The sequence below is a fragment of the Pollicipes pollicipes genome, unplaced genomic scaffold (assembly GCF_011947565.3).
Source record: "Pollicipes pollicipes isolate AB1234 unplaced genomic scaffold, Ppol_2.1 Scaffold_6686;HRSCAF=7923_pilon_pilon_pilon, whole genome shotgun sequence".
Taxonomy (NCBI): Eukaryota; Metazoa; Arthropoda; class Thecostraca; order Pollicipedomorpha; family Pollicipedidae; genus Pollicipes; species Pollicipes pollicipes.
Genome location: NW_023596921.1, coordinates 8549861 through 8568627, shown reverse-complemented (window position 1 = coordinate 8568627; position 18767 = coordinate 8549861). Strand labels below are relative to the sequence as shown.

At 49.8% G+C, this 18767-nt stretch overlaps 1 protein-coding gene across 1 annotated transcript in view; it reads left to right on the top strand.

Moving 5' to 3' along the window:
- Positions 1 to 13540, top strand: part of LOC119107407 (tyrosine-protein phosphatase 99A) — a 36918-nt gene extending 23378 nt beyond the window's left edge. Inside the window, exons 15-21 of the mRNA XM_037230843.1 lie at positions 8558 to 8846; positions 9094 to 9259; positions 9501 to 9628; positions 10346 to 10423; positions 10496 to 10623; positions 11053 to 11188; positions 12744 to 13540. Coding sequence (XP_037086738.1) covers positions 8558 to 8846; positions 9094 to 9259; positions 9501 to 9628; positions 10346 to 10423; positions 10496 to 10623; positions 11053 to 11188; positions 12744 to 12947 — 1129 coding nt within the window. The 3' untranslated portion in view covers positions 12948 to 13540. The remainder of the gene's footprint in view (positions 1 to 8557; positions 8847 to 9093; positions 9260 to 9500; positions 9629 to 10345; positions 10424 to 10495; positions 10624 to 11052; positions 11189 to 12743) is intronic.
- The last annotated feature ends 5227 nt before the right edge of the window (positions 13541 to 18767 follow it).

Below are 18767 nucleotides of genomic sequence, written 5' to 3'. Positions count from 1 at the left end.
GCGCCCTGTCAAGTGTACCTGTCCATATTGGTACTGCCGGAGAAAAGTGTGCTGTTGGATACAGGTGATTTTGATTTTTTTTCTGTGAGACGCGATCTCGTGACGATGATATGTGAGTTCTCAGACAAACGCAATGCCCATGGTTACGAAAGACGTCAAGTGCCGTTGCGAAACATAATGCATATAGATCAGACGGTAGCAATAGCCTTGTTCCTCTTAAAAAACAGGGAAATGACAAGAAAGATGCGTTGATGTTTTGGCAACATACCTTTATCAAAAGGAATAGCAGTTGTTAATTTAAAATTGCCTGCCAGCCCTACTCCATTTTTCAGTTGTTTTTTAACAGCGAGTCACAGTTTTTACAGGCCACCAGCACTCAGGGATTTAAAAAGCAACAGTTGCTAACCATTACTACAATGCAGTGCACGTCCAACTGAGAATTAAAATACGCAAAAATACGTGTATGTGCATACGAATTAAGGTAAAAAGTCACCACGCATCACGCTTCATTCACAATACAAGCGATTTGCGCCACGAAAATTTTTGCTTGCTTGCGCCACGAAATTTTTAATACGTGCAAACGATTTCATTTAAACAGGCCTAAAGCAACACTGCCAGGCACCACTCATGCGTGTAAGCGATTTTAAGCTAGCACGCATCACACAGCAGGGTGCTTATCTCATTCGCATAATCAGCCATGATGAGCCCTGGACGTTGAGCTCTGGTCGCCGACCTTTGACATGAATATATTCACATATTTCCCTGTCTGGATGGTCCTGTATTCTGTAGTCGACTTTTGGCTCTCCAAAGGGTAAAATGTCCATACCTTATTGGATTTCCGCCTGAGCGGGCTTTGTCCTGTGATCTCGCCCCCCCCCCCCCACCAAAAAAATCGTCACCGAGAGGGGCACTCCTTGTTTTGTTTTTAGCTTCCTGCAGGTGTTCATTACACTTTAAACGGATAGGGCGCACAAACTCCCCGACGTAGACTATGTCCCTCCCCTGTTTTTCACAGTCTACGCTTAATTTCGTAAACCGCTTTTTTGCGCGCATACCCCTTGAACCCAAGACTTGCATAAATGCCATTTATTTTTTTCCGCGCTCTCGGGCTTCGAGATACGATATTTCATCACAGACTTCTTTAGTTGATTGTCATTATTTCAAACTATCCGAACGCGCAGCTTTGATTTTCTAATGGTATCTTTAATTTTCCAAAGGAAGTGCTCATTTATTTAGTGTTGAGGACCCGTCGTCTGACAGGACGTGTCACCTCCTCCCACTAGCCATCCTCCACGCGCTCGACGTTTTACCTCTTCCAACATTCTACCTGAAAGTTGTGGATGATATCCATTGTCCAACAATGAAGTCCATATTTGGCTTATGATCTTTCTCTCCTTTTCACTGCTTAACTCGCCCCCGTAAGAGAACTGTAAACACCAAATTCGCAGGGTGTGTCGGCCTGTACAGAAACTCACTTGGGTCAAAGTTTGGGGCTCCTATGCTCCTGACTAATTTTGGGCCAAATAAGGTCAAACAAGATCAAACTCCAGGTTGGTGTCCAAAGTATCCCGGAAGTTAGACACCTGTCCTAAGAAAAATTTCACATGCTCATTTAAGGTCAGTGACGTTGTTTGATCTTTCGAAGGTAATGGTGACCAAAATCATACAAGACTGCCTTGAGTTTTGCATTTGAGTAAGCGACAGAGAGTAACGCTTTGCAGCATGTTCCTAGAAGCAACATTTTGACCTTGATCATTTTAGGTCAGTAACTTATAATGAGCTTTACGAAGTCCATGGAAGATGAATGATGACATTCCTGTCATCAATAAGCTCTAAATGAGCACCAGACTCATACAGCAAGCCCCAGAGTAATAAAACAGGCTGAAGTTGACCTTGGTATGACCATCATACCTAAGCCTACGTATATGGCATTTGTTTATTCAATTGTTTTGCTACCTAAGAAAGCGTCTCAGAGATGTATGGCTTCGTGCAGCGCTCCGTTGTTGCATCAGGCTGAACAATTCCATAGAAAATGACTTTGTTAAATTCATGGTCTGACTGACCTGCTGCAGACCGGCGGCCGTGAAAGGTAGATGTAATCTTGGCATGTCAATCGATTGGCTATTTGATCGTCCACAACCATGCCAAATTTGGCGTGGCTACACCACGCCGTTCGGAAACCATTCCAAAAAACCTTTGGAGGGAGAGGGGGTCAATTTGACTGCCCATCGAGCGCGTGTTAATGAGTTGTTTAAAACCCTATGGAACTTGTTAGACATCGTATTATCCTTAGTGGAAATTGGATGCACATATTTGCAGTGGGAAATTATACCAGGGTTGGTTGGCTTATATAGAGCTCCGTTTCTTACGTTTTGCGATTGTTCTTTCTTTCCACCGTCACTTTTACATCCAAATATGGCCGCCTTCCGTCCCATGTATGCTCCATCGCAAAGGCTAAGTTTGGATGCTGGTTGTTCATGAGCCCTAAAAAGTATTCAAAGGCACGCTGTCCGTGCGTCCATACCCCAGCATAATCGTCGATGTATAGCATAGCTAAGAGAGTTGGTTTTAACCAGCTGGAAGCCAAGGCTTTCGTTTCAAATTAGTCTAAAAATGCTATCACATGAGGAGGAGAACATGGGTTCCCCATTGTTACCCAATTTCCGTCGATGGTAATCATCCCCGCAAGATAAAACATCATCCTGAACACACTGCTATAAAAAGTGCGGATCTCTTTTTTATAGACCGACAGCATCAATTTCATGGAAATGTTCGTGCACTTTGGCTTTCACGGCAGTGCTAGCCTCACTGACTGGTATACCACCATACAAATTGACGAAATATACATTAATGACAGTACTGCCCTCTGGCAATCTCTGTCTCTGAATAATGAAAAGCCTTTTTTTAAAGTGTCTGGTGTCCCACAGATAAGTGGGAACAAACCTCAAGAGTTAGTTGAGTATTTTCTCTAAAAGACACGGAGCTTTTCTGTAGGACTACCACACGCAGATATATCGCGTCTAAGGGGCACTGCAGCTTTGTGATCCTTAGGCAACCCATATGACACAGACGTTCCACCGTGTCTAGGCCTTAGATCTTTGATGGTTTTGTCCGAAAGTTTTCCGCTAACTGTGCTCTGTGGTGTTCTTTTTCGGCCTCTACCTGAGGGACTGGGTTCCTACTCAGTTTTTCACCGAAGAAAATGCTGCTAAAGAGCACGGTTAAAAATAACACTAAAAACGCTCAATTTATATGGCAACGCACGAGTCAATGAGACTATCACTGGCATGAAGGTGAAGACAGGCTGTTTCTCTCGATGATTGTGCTGGAGTATGGACAAACAGACAACATGCCCTTGAAGAATCTTTAGAGCTTATGAACAACCAGCACCCAAATTTGCCTTTGCTTTGGAGCATGCAGGGGACGAAAAGGGACCCATATTGGAGTAGGCTAGTGACGGTACAAAGGAGGAAGAACCGCACAACATTAGTAACGAAGCTCTTAATCAAGTCCAAGAACTCTGATACAGTTCTGCGCTTTTAATTTGCGCATCTAACTGCCACTAAACGTAATATAATTCGTGGCTTCCATAGGGCTCTAAATAATTTATTGAGCAGTGAAAAGGAAAGATAGAGCATGAACCAAATACGGACTTTGCTGTGGGCAATGGATATTCTCCGCGACTTTTAAGTAAAATGTTGGAAGAGGTAATCAATATAAAACGCATGGTGGATGAGTGGTAGGAGGCGAGAACATGTCCTGTTAAACGATGGGTTCTTGACAGTGCTTTGCACGGGTGAGCACTCGCTTTGAAAATCAAACAAATCGTTAGGCAAGCAGAACTGCGCGTACAGATGGCTTGGAAAAAGGACAATAAGCTAAAAAGTCCCTAATGAAATCTGTCTCGAAGCCCAAGTGCCCGCGGGACCATAGATGTTTTTTATGCAAGTCTGGGTTTGAAGGGGCTTGCACGCAAAACATAGTTTACGACATCAAGTGTAAACTGTGAGAGAAACGTGGAAGGGACTTGGTCCATGTCAGGGAGTCCATACACCCTACATGTTTAGAACATAATGAACACCTGGTGAGAAGCTAAAAACAAAGCTGGGAATATCCACTTCGGTAACCATTTTATGGCAAAACGCGCTCGCGCTGAAATCCAGGAAGGTATGGACCCTACGTCCCTTTTAGACCTAAAAGTAAACGACAGAGCACACGGCCATCCAGACAGTAAGTGAATACATTCTTATAAGAGGTCGGTGACCAGGCATTAACGTACAGGGCTCATCATGACCGATTATGCTGACGTGATAAGCACCTCGATGTGTTGATGTGTGATGTGCGCCAGCTTAAAGTCGTTTACGTGTATGAGTGATGTTTAAAGGTGATCCGCGATGCCTGTTAAATTAAAAACGTTTGCATGCACAATTGATGCGTGTTGCGGGATGCCTGTTTGCTTGAAATCGCTTGCATGTACCCATATTTTTGCGCATTCTAATTCTTAGATATGTTCTGCATATGTCCTGTTCTGATGTTCCATATATGATGTTCCATATGTTCTGTCCTGATGTAAGAATCGGTATCCGGCCTGAACTGTACAACGATGTCATTATGATGCATGATTCATGATACAGCAGGTCGGTCTTACGGTCGACGTGGGGGGTCGCTAGCTGGCTGTCTGGCTATGGACTAACTACCCCGTCTACTCTTTTACCATCACTAACTACAAACCCAGCGATCCTGTTCCGCTCTTCGCTTCCAAGTCGAACTGTCTGCGCCTCTGACAGGGAGGTCCTGTACAACAAAGCGAGACAACTGCTGGGTGGCGACATCCTCAAGCCCAGCATTTCTCCCCGGCCAACTCATTCGATGGGCACCACAAATGAACGACATGAAGGGCGTGTGGTGAGACGGATCTGAGGCCGTTAACCATTCCACTAAGACTACTCTCAGACCATCACCCACTCCACAAAGACTACTTTTAGACCATGACCCACTCCACAAATACTACTCTCAGACCATCACCCACTCCACAAATACTACTCTCAGGCCATCACCCACTCCACAAAGACTACTCTCAGGCCATCAGCCACTCGACGAGGCCTGTTAGATATCACTGCTCAAAGCGCAGTATGTTAGTCGGTCATGCGGCACGACACCTGGTCGGTGTCGTTGACCTCTAATCTGCCTATTATTGGTTTCTGGTCCGGCATTAGGGCAATTCCTTCACGGCCTTCCAGGAATGCAAACAGCTGCTGTATCACGTACGAAAAACGTGCAGTCGGTGTCACGAATGGACAACGCATAATGAGTCGGTTCGCCACAGGGCGCAGGCAACAGGGTCTCTGATACACTTGGCTACCGGAACAAACCACCGTCTGTGGTCAAAGCACGGCAGAGCAGCACGCCAACCTCACCAAGTTCTCCGAGGCTGCCAAGAAGTCGGGCTTAACGCTCAACTCCAAGTGCTCTTTCTCGGTGGATTGGATGAGCATCCCGGGCTATGCTGTATTCAGTGGTGACACCAAGTTTGTTGCCAGTGACGCGGTTTTTTCCAGGCGTGCCGTCTTCCCGAAAACATGGGCTGGCTACGTCTGACTCTGGGGATGTCCTCGTATTACTAGTACTTCTACTTGTAGATTCCCAACTACGTGTGAAAACTTCGTGTCACATCATTTTTCTTATCTGAAATTACTGAGCAGGCTTTCAGACCCCTTAATAGGCCTGCAATGTGCTAGTGCTTCTCATCCAGGAAAGCATGTCATTTGCAGTTCGGACTGATACAACACACACAACAACGACTGCGACTCTAAATCAGGCTCGTCGTCCCGTGGCCTCCTCCAGAACGTTTAATGCGAGCGAAGAGAGGCACTCAGCAGTGGAGAAGGACGCGTATGTTATCACGGAAGCTTTACGGAAATTACACCACTGACTGTGCGTCGCTGTATTCTGATCACTAGCCAGAGATCAGCGTCGTTCAGATTCAACTCAAAGAAATTGGGCGCGATCGAGAGCAGAAGCAGCTTGCGCAGGAAATTCGAACTCGCCCTTATACTTTTGAAATCAGCTGTCTACTGGGGAAGAAGAGTGTGTCAGCAGATGATACTCAGCATATTCTTTCTGTCTGTAGAGCTGAGTGTGTGGTTGTCAGCTTAGAAAGCATAGGTGATCTGCACAATTATTATCCGTCACCTCGGGGAGGGGGGGGGGGGGGGGTAGAAATGGTGCATTTTGTTGGCTCTCGTAACTTTGCACTCTCAGTGATAAACTCTGCTTGCGTGCTGCAGTCCATAGCTCGGTTCAGGCACTTTAAGTCAAAGCCACTCAGTCCTTTTAGCGCCTCGGACCGCTTACTTGGGTCAGCCGCAGCCGCTGGCTGTTTGCACACACCGATTAATTTTTACGCTTGCCTGCATCGCTTCCGTGTGCTGATACAGCAAACATGCCTGCATCCTGCATCCGCTTGCCTGCATCGCCGTCGGCCTCCTTCAGTTGTTTGCTATTTGTACCGTGCTGTGCTATGCTGTGCCGTGCTGTGCTGTGCTTACACACATACATTCCAAAACGGGAGCGTTCCTGGCGCATTTGATGTGTGGCGCTCTTGAATAGTTGTGACCTCGCTTGCTGTGAGGTCACGACTCACGACCACGACCCACTAGGTCATGCAACATAAACAGCAACAGTTATTGCGGGTGGCATAGCGTGTTATATAGAAGACCGTGGCCCTGGGCGTGGGCTCTGATATCCCGCAGTCTCCCACTTCAGCAGTGGGAGCGGTATTGCAGGAGGATGCACTGCACTCCATTCTTTCGTTATTATGCACAATAACGCGTGCAGTTCGTCATGGGAGTCTTCTCAGTGTCACTCAGTTTCACTCAGTGTCACTCAGTGTCACTCAGTGTCAGTCACTGCTCAATTAGTGGCTTCTCAGTCCTCACATAGCTTCCCACACCAGGGCCCTTCTTTTGGGCCGTCATACCCAATGTTCAAAACATGAACCTCTTGTCGAAGAGGTGGAACTCTGCGGCTAATCCCAGTTCACCCTCGCTCAATTTCCGGGTGGAAAAGAGACCACAGTCTCCGTCAGTGACCCTACTCCTGGCAACAAGACTCCCGGTTTTGAACTGAGCCAAGCTGGCTGCGTTGCTCACGTAAACCTCGATCCCGAGCGACACCAGTCGCGGACCCAGGTGTCCCGGATGTGCAGCGGACGCGGACTCAGGTGTCCCGAACGCGGACCCAGATGTCCGAAACGTGCAGCGGACGCGGACCCAGGTGTCCCGGACGTGCAGCAGACGCGGACCCAGGTGTCCCGGACGTGCAGCGGACGCGGACCCAGGTGTCCCTGACGTGCAGCGGACGCGGACCCAGGTGTCCGGAATGTACAGCGGACACGGACCCAGGTGTCCCGTAATGTACAGCGGACGCGGACCCAGGTGTCCGGAACGTGCAGCGGACGCGGACCCAGGTGTCCGGAATGTACAGCGGACGCGGACCCAGGTGTCCCTGACGTGCAGCGGACGCGGACCCAGGTGTCCGGAACGTGCAGCGGACGCGGACCCAGGTGTCCCTGACGTGCAGCGGACGCGGACCCAGGTGTCCGGAACGTGCAGCGGACGCGGACCCAGGTGTCCGGAACGTGCAGCGGACGCGGACCCAGGTGTCCGGAACGTGCAGCTTGGCGAGACACAACCCATCATCCTGAGGCTAAGGCCTGACGGGATCAGATGTCATGAACATCTACCGATAGTCTCAGAATGATCGGCTAGACAGCCAATCCTCTGGCGTTGTCCTGCTGTCCCTCAGCGGCTTTCCAATCGGCTAAGCCTTAGCTGTAATATCTGCGAGCTGAACGTAGTTCTTTGCTAGATTTGTGCTCCAGACAAGATTCCCTGCACAACATTGTTTGTGGAATCAAGTCAGATCATGATGCTCTTGCATGTTGCAAAAATGTTTGAACTTACCCAAAGCCGTCTACTGTAAGCTGCATGAATGGCCGGCTTGCAACAGGTACGATTATGCGATGTCTAGTGGGCCTGTTCGAAGGCAATGGACGGCTTGCAAGAACACAAAAGGCGTGTAAATCGCTTCGCCCGAGGCCATGGCCAGCTGGAGCGCGGAATTAGAGATCGCACCAACACCAGAGCGTCTGGCACGCTTGCGTCCGGTAGCACAGGTGGGGCTCGGACCGACATCACAGCATCTGGTATGCTAGTGACTCGGTTGCATAGGTGGGGCGTGGACCACCACCACAGCATCTGGTATGCTAGTATCCCGGTAGCACAGGTGGAACTTGGACCGCCACCACATCTGGTATGTTGGTATTCCAGTAGCACAGGTGGGGCCCGGACCGCCACCACAGCCTCAAGTATGCAAGTGTCCCGGTGGTAGTCCACATGGAAGTCGGACCGCACCACCGATCCTTTTTTTCGTTCGTGCTTCGACAGTCCCGGTGTGGGTTGGACCAGTACCATAATCCCTTGTTTGTTCATGTCTCGCCAGTACAATTATGCCTCGGACCGGCAACGCAGCGCCGTGTTTGCTCATTTCTCGGCAGAGCCGGTGCGGATCGGACCGGCGTCTACGTGGTGCTGGACGCCATGATGAGCATGCTGAGGCTCCGGAGCGCAGTCAACGTGTTCGGCTTCCTGAAGCACATCGGCACGCAGCGCGGCTCCGTGGTGCCGACGGAGGAGCAGTACGTGTTCGTGCATGACGCGCTGCTGGAGGCGCTGGAAGCGGGAGAGACTGACGTGCCGGCCTCGCGGCTCGGCGAGTGCCTACACCGGCTACGCTCCTGCGACCCGGGCCACCACCCCGGCCTCACGCTCGACCGCCAGTATCAGGTCAGTGGCCTCCGCCGCACGGGTGCTAGGTGCGTGCCGTCAGGCCGGCCGGTGCTGACCGACCCCCGTGAGTTAACAGCGTCACCCAGCCGGGGGTGCCGGCGGTGCTGCTGAGGCGCTCTGTCAGGCTTGGCTTGCTATCACCGCTGTGGTCAGTCCGATGGCCATCAGTTCTCTGTAAGTCTGAGTCTGCGCGGCCGCTCCGGTGGCACGCCGCACAGACGTGCTTGTTCTCCGTGCCGAGCAGCTGGTGACGTCATACCGGCCGTCGGCGGACGAGATGACGTCAGCCAGGCAGAACCAGGCGAGGAATCGCAGCGGCCTGTTTCTGCCTCTGGACCGGTGGCGGGTGAACCTCTCGCTCCTGCAAGGGGTCGAGGGCAGCGACTATATCAACGCCACTCCTCTGACAGGTACGTCTGACATCGGACAGACACGGGTAGGGCAGGCGACTCGGCAACCTCAAGCGAGACCGCTTTGGAGCCCTGGATCGGTGCTGCATATTCAGAAATAAACTGTACGCTTTCATGCTGATTAGGTTCCTAATATTTCACAGCGATTGAATTATTTTTGCCTTTCCGACATGTCATATTATTTGCCGCATGTTCTGTTCCCTGCGTTTTAGACTAACGTTGTCTGACTGATGTTGCGCAGGTTACGACAGGCCTTGCGAGTTCATCATCACCCAGCATCCGCTGGCGCACACGGTGGATGACTTCTGGCGGATGGTGTGGGAGCACAGCGTGCAAACCGTGGTCGTCCTCTCTCCAATTGACGAGCAGGTACGATCGAATCTGAGAACCAACTCTTGGAGTAGGACTAATCACATGCTTCGGAGACCCTGCCTTTCGCAAAGTGGTGGACACTCATCAGAATGGGTCAAACTTTTCCCTTTGATCTTAGGGAACAGAAGTGTGACATCGCCCCTGCAGATCTGGACGCGATATTCGTCTCATTCATACTGAACAGTTGTATTTAACGGAAAACAAGAGTGGCATTGCTGTATAAATGTAGCTGGTATCCTAAATATAGTGAGAAGATGTAAACCGGTAGAGGTGGAAAGGATGGTTGAATGGTGACGTCATATGAAAAGTGGGAGGAAGAGATGACGCCCGCCAGTTAGAATAGGCAGGCAGGATTGATGCTACGTGATTTCGATTGCAGCATCGTTAAGGAATCGTAGCATTTCACACGATGTCCTCCTGGTGACTTCTGTGATCTGCGAGAGCAATATCACTCACCTAACACTATCGGGCCACCTTAGGCGCCCCCCACCCCTCCACGACACCCACCCGCTCCGGATACCCTGTGAAGGGCCTCCTTCCCGCTGCAATTATCAGTTTCGCTTGTGGACACCATGGTTCTAACTCCGGTTCAAACCACACCACTCTTTTTGAACCTCAACGCTGTTCCCCTCCTCCGGCTTTGCACCAACACCTCTGGACCCCCTTCTCACCCTGTGACGCTGGCGGTGATCTCAGCTCCCCTACACCCGCCAGCACTACCCGCGGTTCTGGCCGGTGTCGGGTGACGACGCCGTCGGCGACCTCTTCCGGGTGCAGCTGGCGGAGCCCCTGTCACCGCCGCAGTCGGCGCCGGCGCTCGCGCCGCTGGAGCTGGCGCTGCGGTCGGACCGCGGCGGCCGCCAGGCGGCGGTACGGCTGGTCGCGAGCCCCGAGTGGCCCGGGGGCGAGGTGGGCTCGCCCCTCCGCCTGGTGCGGGCCCTCCTGCGGCCCGCCGTCCGGCGCCAGGCCGAGCCGGTGGTGGTGGTTGACAGGTTAGTGGTGGAAGGATGTCGCAAATAAACACGTCGTCGGTCTGTGATGTCGTCGGTCTGTGAACGTCGTCGTTCTGTGAGGGTGGTTTGCGTGTGGCGGGGATTTATCCCTAGCGGTGATGTAGGTGGTAAAGCACAGTTCATGGTTCAAAGGTATCCTGGAATTGCGAGACATATATGGTGCCTCGCGTGCATTTATGGATCTATCCACTTATCCTTGTTATCCGTTCTCTTCCCTCCATACTTGCGATGCAGTTTTCATGGTGTCGGTTTTGGAATCAACTTTTTCTGTGAGTCATTCATGTACCCAGTTCAGTGCCTAGTCTGGGACAGCAAGCGAGGCTCCAGGTCATGAGAGGTCAAGTTGAGATCCGCCGCGCGTTCCGTGTCGATCGGCGCTGACGGAGGGTGTGCTGCGTGCGGCGTCAGGTTTGGCGGAACGGAGGCGGCCATGTTCTGCTGCCTTACCACACTGGCCAAACAGCTGGCCAGCGAGAACGCCGTGGATGTCTACATGTACGCCAAGATGTGCCACATGAGACGCCCAGGAGTCTGGCAGACACCGGTGCGTGCTCGCCACCGGTGCAGATGGTCATCGGTGCTAATCTGTGTACCCACTGTTGGCTGTATGCCTATGTATATATATATATATATATATATATATATATATATATATATATATATATACATATGTGTGTGTGTGTGTGTGTGTGTGTGTGTGTGTGTGTGTGTGTGTGTGTGTGTGTGTGTGTGTGTGTGTGTGTGTGTGTGTGTGTGTGTGCGCGCGCGCGCGCGGGCATGCGTGCGTGCGTGCGTGCGTGCGTGCGTGCGTGTGTGCGTGTACATATATATTCGGTGGAACGCGTTCTGTACTTCACCTTTTGTGTAAGCACATGCAGCTCAAGAATGATGGAAGCTGTCTGACCGTGTACTGAATGTTAATGCATGCTTCAGCATGAGACGTTAACGACGCATTGGTCACGAGCTCCCTGACAGACATAGCTGAACATGATTTATGACGTTAAGCGAGTGGGGCACATGGTCAGCCCTGCCAACAAGATGCGCTCCTCCGGGATTTTGCTTGCGTCACATTCAATGCTGATGTGTCTGGGTGCATATTTTGGGGAACTGGGCTTTCCAGCGTCCGCTCCCGCCTGTACAAGAACTGCGTCCCTGGGCTTCATGAATAGCCTGTGATAGGCGTGGGAGTTTTCGATAAGAAGACAAATGACCCGCATTGGGTGACAATATGGCGAGAAGGCCAGTAATGGCTGAGCAACAATGACCGCAATGTATGACAATAGCGTGTGAGTAAAAAAGTAATGATTGTGATAACTAAGGGCATAGTAATGGCCTGAATAATAAAGCATGGGATGCATGGGACATGGAACTAGCTTTGGCGTCCGGATTTGGTGAAAGAGGCCCCATTTGTCGAGATGCAGGCGAGTTACGGGTAACGCGAGACTAATTGCTTGCTTTGTTATCTTCGACTGGTCGCCGGTTTCCATTTATTTGTCATTTATTGGGCAAGATAATTCATATAGCTTGTGGTCTTTCGTGCACGCGAGCCAACACTTACCGCTATGAAATGATGATGTACCCGAGAATGATGCCACACAAATGCATTCACATGCAAGCATGCATGTGAGAAAGCATAGGTGAGAGCATTCTATGTATATACATATATATATATATATATATATATATATATATATATATATATATATATGTACATGTATTTACATATATAACAGTCTGCTATATATATATATATATATATATATATATATATATATATATATATGTACATGTATTTACATATATAACAGTCTGCTATATATATATATATATATATATATATATATATATATATATATATATATATATATATATGTATATATAAGGCCAAATGCAGCATGATATTCCTTCGCAGAAAGCAGTTGCTTCCACTTAAACCTAAATCAACGCTGAAAACGTTTCCAATCCGAATTCAAACATTTTTTCCCGATCGCATGTCATCTCTCGCCGTCTGCAGTGGTCTTGTCCACCCCATCCTCTCACCGTCTCCGATGGCCTTGCCCATCCAATACCCATGACTCACGACGGACCTCGCCGTGCAGGACGATCTGGCGATGCTGTACCACGCAATGGAGTGCCTAAACAGGCCGGCACTACCGGGTCCCACCAGCGACCAGTGCGAGGCCGAGGCGCCGCCGCGTCCGTCCAGTCGCGGCACCAACACCGCTCCCCGTGGCCGGCGCTGGCCGCGAGAGCCGGCCGGCTGGGGCTGGCACGCCGTCAGAGGCTGTACTGCCACCGTCTGACCTCACGCCGCCCGCGTGGTGGATGCTATGTCAGCAGCCGGACTTGCATCAGCCCCTTGACTGTCCAACGCCACGACTAATTTCTCCAGAGGTGAGGAGATTTGACAGAAGAGCCCTCCAATGTCCAGCCTTATCTTTTTAATTGGTAAGTGTTATGGACTGCGCTCTTCTCTTCTTGAAAAACTGTGCCGTCGCTTGCGTCCGTTTTGAAGGATGCCCTCTTAGGAGCAGACGTGACTACTATAAATCATGACCGTTTCATTGCCAGTGGGCGCGAAGGATCTTGATTGTGTCCTACCATGTGGTAGCGTTTGATGGACGGTCAAACGCCAATGCCATCATTTTGTACCAGTGTAATGATCTCATTTTAGATAGAGGATGCTGAAACTCTGTCGCATATATCTTCTGTCACTGACTGGTGGACATGGCCTGACGATCAGCAGATGTTCATGACTATTCCGCATCAGTTCATGACTGATGCGGAATAGCCTGGCCAGGGTTAGATGAACGAACTCGCTTGCAATTTTGTCTGTCTTCATCCGCGCTTTCGTGTTCACTCTTCATCGATCGTGCATGCCACGCTTAATAAAGAGCATAAGGAGGCGACGTGTTTCGCTGGTGCATTTTGCTAACCACTCTTTATGAAGTTATCTATGATATTTTGCGTAAAATGTATGGGATTCGTGGTATAATCATGGTGGAGGAAAATTATAGGAGAACCGGGAAATTGAGGTCCAACTGAGGTTTTGCACGATCAGCGTATGCGCAGCGTATGTCGTCGATCAAAACGGCCAAGCGACCGAACAATTGGTGCTCAGCCAAGCGGTGTCATTAGATGGTATGTGGAGCGACGTGCAGCGAATCAACCACAAAGAATGCAAAGCTAAGTGCCACTTTTGTAATGACTACGAGCTTTTTGTTGGCACGATAATGCTCAGCAATGGCACAAATGTCACGACATTGGCAATGCCTAGCATTGAGCTTTATTGAATTCATCATCTACTGGTTTCCCTAAAAGCCAATTTTTAAAAGACCAATACAGGAAAAGACTCTGCGTACATCTTTGTGAAATGCACGTCGTAACGTTGGCTTTACCTTAAGCTTGTAAGTAGCAACCATAAAACGAAAAAAATGTTCCGATTCTTACCTTACTTGTGGAAACTGGAAATGAGAGGACGTTCCCAGATCGACACTCGGCACCAGGACAGCCTCCCAGCTCGTGGCTTTACACCAGGACGAGTTCACTCAGTAAAGTATTCCAAAGATTAGCTCAATCCTAAAAGTGCTCACGTCATAGAGGTTAAAAGATCAGAGAATTGTGAGCCAACCTAATGCCTCCATATACCTATATACCTATATATATATATATATATATATATATATATATATATATATATAATGCTTCCAGACTCCCCGACTGAATGTTCACAAATGCCAGTGGTGCTTGTCCTAGCTAAGACTTGACAATGCACTTGACGTCATTTGTCCACCGTCGGGATGGCATCTAAGCAGCGTGAGTCAAAGTCATCAGCTCGCCCTCTCGTGTGTTCACGTTCACGTTGGTAGAGCAATGCGTCCGTTTCAAAATACTTCAAGCTGGCTACTTGCCCTGCGCACCACGCACGACAGAAAGGCACTAAACACCGTGTGGCCGCGTCATGTGCTGGTGACACGCATATCAAGCGCATTACTTATTATATCACGCGTATTATCAGAGGCAGAGAACACCACGCCTGAGGTGACGTAGTGTCCACGGCTCGTCGTTAAGTGACGCGTCTGCCGCTGGTCAGTGACGCCGAGGTCATCTCAAACCTGCTGGCTGCGCCAGCAGCGGGACGCTGGCCAGTGACGCCGAGGTCCTCTCAAGCCTGCAAGCTCGCGCCAGCAGCGGGACGGTGGTCAGTGACGCTGAGGTCCTCTCAAGCCTGCAAGCTGGCGCCAGCAGCGGGACGCTGGCCGGTGACGCCGAGGTCATCTCAAGCCTGCAAGCTGGCGCCAACAGCGGGACGCTGGTCAGTGACGCCGAGGTCATCTCAAGCCTGCAAGCTGGCGCCAGCAGCGGGACGGTGGTCAGTGACGCCGAGGTCATCTCAAGCTTGCAAGCTGGCGCCAGCGGCGGGACGCTGGCCAGTGACGCCGAGGTCATCTCAAGCCTGGGGGCCGGCGCCAGCATCGGGACGCTGGTCAGTGACGCCGAGATCAACTTAAGCCTGCAGGCTGGCGCCAGCAGCAAAACGCTGTCTCGAAGCGCCGGTCATGTCGGTTCAGACCGCGCTGCTGTTTTTGTAACTCGGTCCCAAGTTTTGTCCGCAGCACAGCCACGCTGACAGGTCCCGTCATTGATTTTCCGGCGATGTTTGTAGGTGAGCGACGAGGCCTGTTTTTCTGCGGTTGTCTTCTGAAGACGGCGGCGAAATAGCGTGGCGATCCGCCTGGGGCTGCCGCCAGGCGACCGTCTTGAGGCCAACTTGGCGAAAAATGCAGCACTCCGTTTGATCCGCATGAATTGAGCTCATCGATTGTCGATGAAACGACGGCTTACTGGTCTTGCGAGGAGGCAGCGGCCTTGGTCCTGCTGCGTGCGGATGCGTCGCGACGGCGGGTCGGCCTGCCTACAGCGCTGTCCCGGCGGGGTGAAATTGGATTCCTTTTTGCAGCGATGGATCTAATCCACTCTGAGTGCGGCAGTGGCAGACGCGTACCGAAAGGTTTCATTGTGTCAAGCCCGGCCTGCGCAGGGATGGTTAAGTTGTGCATTTGGTGTGTTCTCGGACGCTCCTAACAGGATGGTCAATATTGAACGAACAAATTGAACGTTCCACACCACTGATCTCGTCGTCCTTTCGGAAACTTCCATTGTGTTTCGTTTCGCAGCGGTAAAATAACCCAACATTGCTTTGCCTTCGGTGGCCTGATGGCTAAATCGCGTTGTCTCATGGCAGTCATCTATAGACTGTTGGGTCAGACACCTAAATCACCAACGGTTGTTAAACAATACACGACACCATTTTCGTCGGTAATTACACGCACGGCGTTGTGTGTCCCGGAAAAGTGAGATAATTCCCGCACCTGGAAATCCGACTGCGCCGATTAACTCGTCATAGGCTGCATGCGTCGTTGGATGAACACAGCGTAGGTGTCAGAATGCCAGCACTGGCCTTTTGTCCGTGCGCAGTAAATGAGCGCGTAGCAGATGCCATCGCCGGCAACGTATAGGAGATGCCATCGCCGGCAGCGTGTAGCAGATACCATTAACGGCAGCGTGTAGCAGAAACCATTAGCGGCAGCGTGTAGCAGATACCATTAGCGACAGCGTGTAGCAGATACAATTAGCGGCAGCGTGTAGCAGATACCATTAGCGGCAGCGTGTAGCAGATACCATTAGCGGCAGCGTGTAGCAGATACCATCAGCGGCAGCGTGTAGCAGATATCATTAGCGGCAGCGTGTAGCAGATACCATTAGAGGCAGCGTGTAGCAGATACCATCAGCGGCAGCGTGTAGCAGATACAATCAGCGGCAGCGTGTAGCAGATACCATTAGCGGCAGCGTGTAGCAGATACCATCAGCGGCAGCGTGTAGCAGATACCATTAGAGGCAGCGTGTAGCAGATACCATCAGCGGCAGCGTGTAGCAGATGCCATCAACGGCAGCTTATAGCAGATACCATAAGCGGCAGCGTTTAGCAGATACCATTAACGACAGCGTGTAGCAGATACTAGCAGCGGCGGCACGAAATTCGACAGGAGGACCGGGCCGACACTGTGGGACGGTGCGATACGGCCTTGTCTATGCTGGTCAAGGGCGGAGGCTGCCGACCGCACATCTGTGTAATGATTTACCTCTGTCGTTACTTGCCCCACGGCCGTCCTGAATGCAAAATAAATTTCCCTCGCGCCATTATCACACCATAGGCCGTCACCAAAGAATTGGCTTTTGGCAATTTATCGCCGCGCTCTGATAAAATTAGGAACCCTTACGACACACTCTCAACGAAGCAGAAGCCATCTGGTGCACGATAAAACTGGGCAATGGTGCTGACAAAAATTTGAGGTGAAACACATGCTGGGCGACCTCTGGACATAAAGATGTCCATGAAGTTGGCAACACCCCGCATTCGGATTCGAACACGTATTGGGGCGCCTTTTCATGAACCTGACATTTCACGGAATGTTTTATGGCATTTCAACACATACTCAGATCACTTTCAAGCACAAGCACATGTGCTGACCTATGCATTTCAAAGGACTAGTTTGAAATCCGTAGGTCGGCGCAGGTCATACCGGCCAAACTTTTTATTGAGTTTCAGTTTCTCGAGAGGAATTGAGTTTCAATCAATTCAAGCACCAACAGATTCAATGTTTTTGTAATACCACATCTACATAGGTCATCGTGCTTGATAGTACATAAATGACTTGACTCTCATAAATATCACCTGCTTTTTGCTGTTGAATACTAGTAGACTAACAGACAGAGCGACGATCAGTTCCGGCCCAACTTTTCTTTCTCTTCCGCTGAGCTTTTATTCTGAGCTTTGCTCTAGCTATTCACCTCAAAATCGTCACCACCTAACAGGTCAGCTCTGTTCGGGCTTAAGTTCATTTTCCTATCACCAACATGTTCACACAGAAAAAAAAAATGCCAGATGACAAAAAATCAGCGCCCTAGCGCCCCTTGACTTGAGATCAGGAAAGTGTTCTGGCCGCGTTAACATGCGCCCGGGCGGCCGATTGGATACCATTAGCTCATGTGGGGTTCAATTTGACCCCGCTGAGATCTCAGGAACTAAGAGAGGTAGAGACGCTAAATTTACAAGATATGTTGTTCTGTAAATGAGCCTATTTGGTTGAAAATTTGAGGTTCCCAAGTCATGACCTTCGGGCCAAAGAAAAATGTTTAACTCCAAGTGTGTATACAAAGTGCCACAGAATGTGGAAACCTGTTCTAAGCAAATAGTCACACGATCATTAAGTCAATGACCGGTTCGACTTTCCGGAAGCCATGGTGACCAAAATCATACACGACTGCTTTGAGTTCTGCATTCGAATAAGCGACTAAAATTACGCTACGCAATATGCTCCTAGAAACAAAAGTTTGACCTTGGCCGTTCTAGGTCAGTGACCTATTCTGACCTTAAAAAAAGTTCACGGAAGATCTATAATGTTGTTACTGATTTCAATAAATTTGAAATGAGCGCCAGAAGCTGCCTCAGACAGCAAGCGCTAGAGTAATAAAACAGCATGAGATCACAGACACAGACAGATGTGGGATCATGTTGTTGATTTGCATCTTCCTTAGGCTAGTGTAGATTTATTGACGTTCGGATTCCCAGAAAGTCTTAGTTTCCCTTTATGTCATCGGATACATCATATACTGTCCTTGCGGTCCATTTTTGATCGCTAGGTCAAGTGGCTAAATGTGCTAAGAAATCTTAAAAGCTAATACTTTTACGTCTTTCTGAAAACAAATATATACCCATCAGTCTGAAACAGGTCTATCAAATTGCCCGGAAATGCAAGCTGAGGCGAAAAACGGCCTTTTTGCCCGGGAAGGAGACACCTTGCTTTCCGTATGCTGTGTATTCATTTGTAAGTAACCTCCGTATTTCCATGGTTCATCTTTGCGATGGCAAATACCCATGTTGCCATTCGGTTTCAAAATGAACATTCGTCAATTTCAGCTCACATATGGTTCATCGCACTAGATAATGTTGAATGGAAGAGCAACTCGGTTCGTTCCATCAACAATGGCCTATATTCCAGCAAACGGATAGTACGCATTCCTAATCAAACATCAGCTTTATTTTATCAAAAACAATAACC